The sequence below is a fragment of the Protobothrops mucrosquamatus genome, unplaced genomic scaffold (genome assembly GCF_001527695.2).
Source record: "Protobothrops mucrosquamatus isolate PMUCROS unplaced genomic scaffold, P.Mucros_1.0 scaffold1695, whole genome shotgun sequence".
NCBI lineage: Eukaryota > Metazoa > Chordata > Lepidosauria > Squamata > Viperidae > Protobothrops > Protobothrops mucrosquamatus.
In genome coordinates, this window is record NW_015387847.1 from 192,298 (window position 1) to 197,133 (window position 4,836).

The 4,836-nt window shown below is 44.5% G+C and overlaps 1 protein-coding gene across 1 annotated transcript in view; it reads left to right on the forward strand.

Annotated features, from left to right (window-relative positions):
* The window catches only part of DET1 (DET1 partner of COP1 E3 ubiquitin ligase), a 9,791-nt gene extending 9,409 nt beyond the window's left edge, over positions 1 to 382 (forward strand). Inside the window, exon 4 of the mRNA XM_015822844.1 lies at positions 40 to 382. Coding sequence (XP_015678330.1) covers positions 40 to 229 — 190 coding nt within the window. The 3' untranslated portion in view covers positions 230 to 382. The remainder of the gene's footprint in view (positions 1 to 39) is intronic.
* Positions 383 to 4,836: the final 4,454 nt, after the last annotated feature.

The following is a 4,836-nucleotide window of genomic DNA, read 5'->3' on the forward strand; positions in this document are numbered from 1 at the left end:
TCTCTCTCTCTCTCTCTCTCTCTCTTTTCCCATTCACAGATTTTATGCCCGAGATTCTGGTCTGCTGAAGTTTGAAATCCAAGCGGGACTTCTGGGTCGACCCATCAACCATACTGTCCGGCGCCTAGTGGCATTTACCTTCCACCCTTTCGAACCCTTTGCTATCTCTGTGCAGCGGACTAACGCAGAGTACGTTGTCAACTTCCACATGAGGCATAGCTGCACGTAGTTTTGCTCCGCTGTGGACACTGAATAGAGACATTTTATTATTTTTTTCCACGGATACCCCAAAGCCAACGTCAGGCTGACGGAAACCAAAACACTAAGCCTCTTTGGAGGGGTGCTGTTTCAGCCCTGTGAGGTTTGAACCTCACGGGCACGATGGTGCTGATGAATCCCATAGCCGTCTCAGAGTTCTTTTTTTCTCAGGTGTGAGTCATTGTCATTCAGCACAAACCAAACGGATTATTTTGTAAAGTTCTCTGCTCTGATACTTGACTTGTTACTACGTCTGCTCCTCCTCCTCCTGCCTTTTATTGGGGTGGGGTGGGGTGGGGGGGCCTTCAGCTGAATAAGCAACAGGAAACCCACTTGTAGCAAAGCATTTATTATTTTCCCCTCTCTTGTAATAGAGGGATAAAAGTCCTCCCATCACTCTTTCAAGAAGGCTGGCTGGTATCCTTAGTGGGAGATAGGGAGATGGTGCCTGCTTTTATGCAGGCAGGGAAGATAATGGGATAAACCCAAAGGTGCTTTTTCACGAGGCCACTGGACTTCCTTGTTTTTCTTTGAAGACGTTTCGCTTCTCATCCAAGAAGCTTCTTCAGCTCTGGACTGGATGGTGGGGGAATGGAAGGATTTATACTCCTTGCAGACAGCTGGTCATTTGTATTCTTTTAGAGAGCCACTTGGAGGTTTACCTGTGTCCTCGGGGTCACTGGAGCAGTGCAGATGGGTGTGGAGCCTTCGTGGCTGCAGGATGCTTTCTGCCCTGTGTCCCTTCCTTGTTGAAGACCGGCACAGGCTGTTGGGGATGGGTCTCTCTTGTCTGCATCTCAAACTGAAGCGCAAACGGTTCCCTTAGTCTGCAATGTTTTCTGGAAATCCGTTCATACTCCCTCGCCATTCAAAGGGTGAAGCTTGTTGGATGAGAAGCGAAACGTCTTCAGAGAAGAAACAAAGAAAGTCCAGTTGCTTCCTGAAAAAGCACCTTTGGGGCAAGCGTGGCCTGGATGACGGAGAATCTCCATAGACATAATGGGAGAAAATACTCTTATATAAACACTTGGGAGGGACCTTTTAATCCCCTATCTCTCTCTTTAGATGAGATTGTAACCCATGAAGGGGTTTGTGCTGCCTAAGTTCTGTTCTGTGAAAAACTGTACTGCTAACCTAGTGTGTCCGTCTTCCAGGGGTCAGGGGTCCAGGATGTAAAAAAGGTGTTGACACTCTAGAAAGAGGACAGAGAAGAGCAACAAAGATGATTAGGGGACTGGAGGCTAAAACATATGAAGAACGGTTGCTGGAATTGTTTATGTCTAGTTTAACGAAGAGAAGGACGAAGGGGGACATGATAGCAGTGTTCCAATATCTCAGGAGCTGCCATAAAGAAGAGGGAGTCAAGCTATTCTCCAAAGCACCTGAAGGCAGGACAAGAAGCAACAGATGGAAACTAACCAAGGAGAGAAGCAACCTAGAACTAAGAAGAAATTTCCTGACAGAACAATTAACCAGTGGAACAACCTGCCTCCAGAACCTGTGAATACTCCAACACTGGATGTTTTTAAGAAGAGACTGGACAGCCATTTGTCTGAAATGGTATAGGGTTTCCTGCCTGAGCAGGGGGTTGGGCTAGATGTCCTCCACGGTCCCTTCCAATTTTATTATTATTATTACTGCAATGTCATGCAGTTGCATTATGTGCCTACTTGACTCATACAGGCTTGAAATGAGGAAATTGTTAACTTGGGTTGGCAGTGGGAGGCTGCATCCCAGATGTAGCATAGCCTGCTTGGAAATCCTTGGTTTCATATTGTGAGCCTCCCAGAATCGTTTGCTGAAATGGGCGGCTATAGAAGTGGAACCAAACCAAATCAAACCAAGCAATCAATAAATAAGTGAATAAGTTAAAATAAAACAGCCCTCTTCCCTGCCTTTAGTCGACTCGCAGCCAGGTTGAAGGATGGGCCCGTTTTAGGTACGTATCTTAACATTTCTCTTTCCTTAAATTCGGTGCCAGTGCTACTCTCTGTCTAGGCCAGGGGTAGGCAACCTTGGACTTCAACTCCCAGAATTCAACTCCCAGAACCTTGGACTTCAACTCCCAGAATTCCTGAGCCAGCATGGCTCAGCATGGAAACCTCTCCCTTTCCCCTCAGCATGGCTGGCTCAGGTATTCTGGGAGTTGAAGTCCACGAGTCATAAAAAAGAGCCAAGGTTGCCTACCCCTGGTCTAGGCAGTTCTCAGCAGGAGACAAGAATTTCAAAAATTACACCTGTGAGGCCATTTTCAGATGCTCAGAATTATAGTCTTTTGTCTTTGACCCAGTTCAGTAAAATAAAAGTAACACGAAGGTAGAGGGTGTTTGTTCTTTGAGTGCCCTTTCTTTCTCTTGCTGCGTTTCAAAGGAAACAGCTGAATGGGCAAAGCTGGATGGACGTGCAAGGAGGACTTTGATAGCTTTTGGCTCTTATTAGCACTCGAAAAGTTCCCGTGAAATCATCTGAAGCGGGTCGACGCCAACATTTCTTCGCCAATATTAAGCGCCCAGTTCTGAAATTGCCTTGTGAGTTGAGTCACCTGGTAAGGCAAGGCAAAACAGATGTCTGGTTGGATGCCCATGGACATCACATGCTAAGCTTCTCCACAGATAGTTGTAAAGATATAAAGATTTCCTTTGACTTCAGCGTAATTCCCAAGGACTACCCAAATATGCCTACATTACTGTCTTAGCAACAGTACGGTTCATTCTTCTAGGATTTTTTTCTCCCTCCTTCAGTTTCAACTTCTGAGAACAGCCTTGAAATATCCTGGTGATCTCTAATTTAAGCCCTAATTAGTTGTTGATCTTAATTGGCTTTTTTTCCCCCGATATCACCTGTGGTTGGCGAGGTGCTACCTCCCGAGGTTTAACGTTGGGTTAAATAAGACATAATTGCCTTTATTTAATTCCAGACAAAAGGCAGCAGTTTAAAAAAAGAAAGAAAGAAGAAGAAGCGCTAAAAGGAAATCAATATAAATACATTTGGGTTTGCAAATTGGAGGAGATGGTAGTTTGCCGAAGAGTGGTCGAATCCCAGTCAGCTGTAGACCAACCTATAAGTCACTGTTTTACAAAAGATAAAGATTTGAGTTCACGTGAGATGTACATTGGAAATTAAATGAGACAAATGATAGCTTAGATCACCATTGGTTGACTCCATGTTATTTAGTATTTTGTTTTTACTGTTGGTTGGAGCTGAAATGACTAAAGCAGCGAAGTGGAATACTATCTTTCCAAGAAGCCCAAACAACTGCTTTTGGAAAAGGCATGAGGTGAACAAAACCCGCTGTTCAAAACTGGAGCTTACGGTCCCCTAAAGAGATAGACGTTCTGGGAGGTTTCTCTTTAAAACGTGCTTGAATTGGCTTTGATTTTTAAGTGGTATTATTAAGAAGGAGTTGCTTGTATCTCCTCTCCACATGCTGGCTTCCTGATCAAAACCAGCCTCCAAATATTTGGTCAGACTTTCCAGCATCACGTGTTTGTCACAAAAACTCAGGGGAGGGTGTCCCTTGAGGTCTGCTTTTTTTTTTTTATTTAAAGAAGGAGCTTCATTAATTTTGTAGGCACGATGAATTGATACAGCTAGAGCATAATTTTTGTAGCTCAGGGTTGAACTGTGGGGTCCTTGGTGCTCTCTGAGCTTGCTGGTTTTCTTGCAGAGGTTTCATTACCCAACTTGGTAACATCATCTGTGCACTGATTAGGTTACCAATAAAGGAGAATATTTGTAGCTCAGGATTGAAATGAGGGATGGCCACTGAGGATGTTACCTAGAACAAGCAAGCTCAGAGAGCAACAAGGACCTCACAATCCTCCTCCTTTTCCTGTTCCTCCTCCTCCATTCTTCAAATCCCACTCCCATCTAGCACTGGTGATGTTACCTAGTTGGGTAAGGAAACGTCTGCAAGAAAACAAGCAAGCTCAGAGAGCACCAAGGACCCCTCGCTGATTATGTTACCTAATTTGCTAATGAAACATCTGCAAGAACACTACCAAGCTAAGAACACCAAGGATCCTACAATGGAGTGAATTTTGGATTTGTTCTATTGCTGTCGCACTATAATTCCAAGGAAGGGGACGTGGATAAAGAATTCTGAAGGCAGCCCTTAGTGCATGCTGACCTTTAAACAGCAGCGTAAATGCAAAGTACAGATAGCCCTCATCTTAACAACCATAATTGTATTCCAACCCAGTCCTTTCCCCGTTGCTTCCTGTCCGGCTGTGATCGGGGTTTGCGAAAGAGCCACGACACTGGCTGTGTGTACAAGAGAGAATAATAAACCTGGCTTAACAAAATATACCTCTTGAGTTCCCCTAACGTGATGATGAAACAAACTGTGGCTTACTATGATGAGCTGATTCACACAACATAGAAGGTAATGGGTTCCTACAACGTGCTGAACTACAAGCTGCTCAAATCTCTTTTAGCCTAGTCTAGTGAACTGTTCACTCTTGTCGGCTGAAGGCTTACAACTTTGTAGAAAAACGGACCTCCCTCTTCTACTCTCTTTCCACACTGCCTTCCTGGGATTAAAGATACAGCTTTCAAATCAGGTAGCCCTCTCCTCCA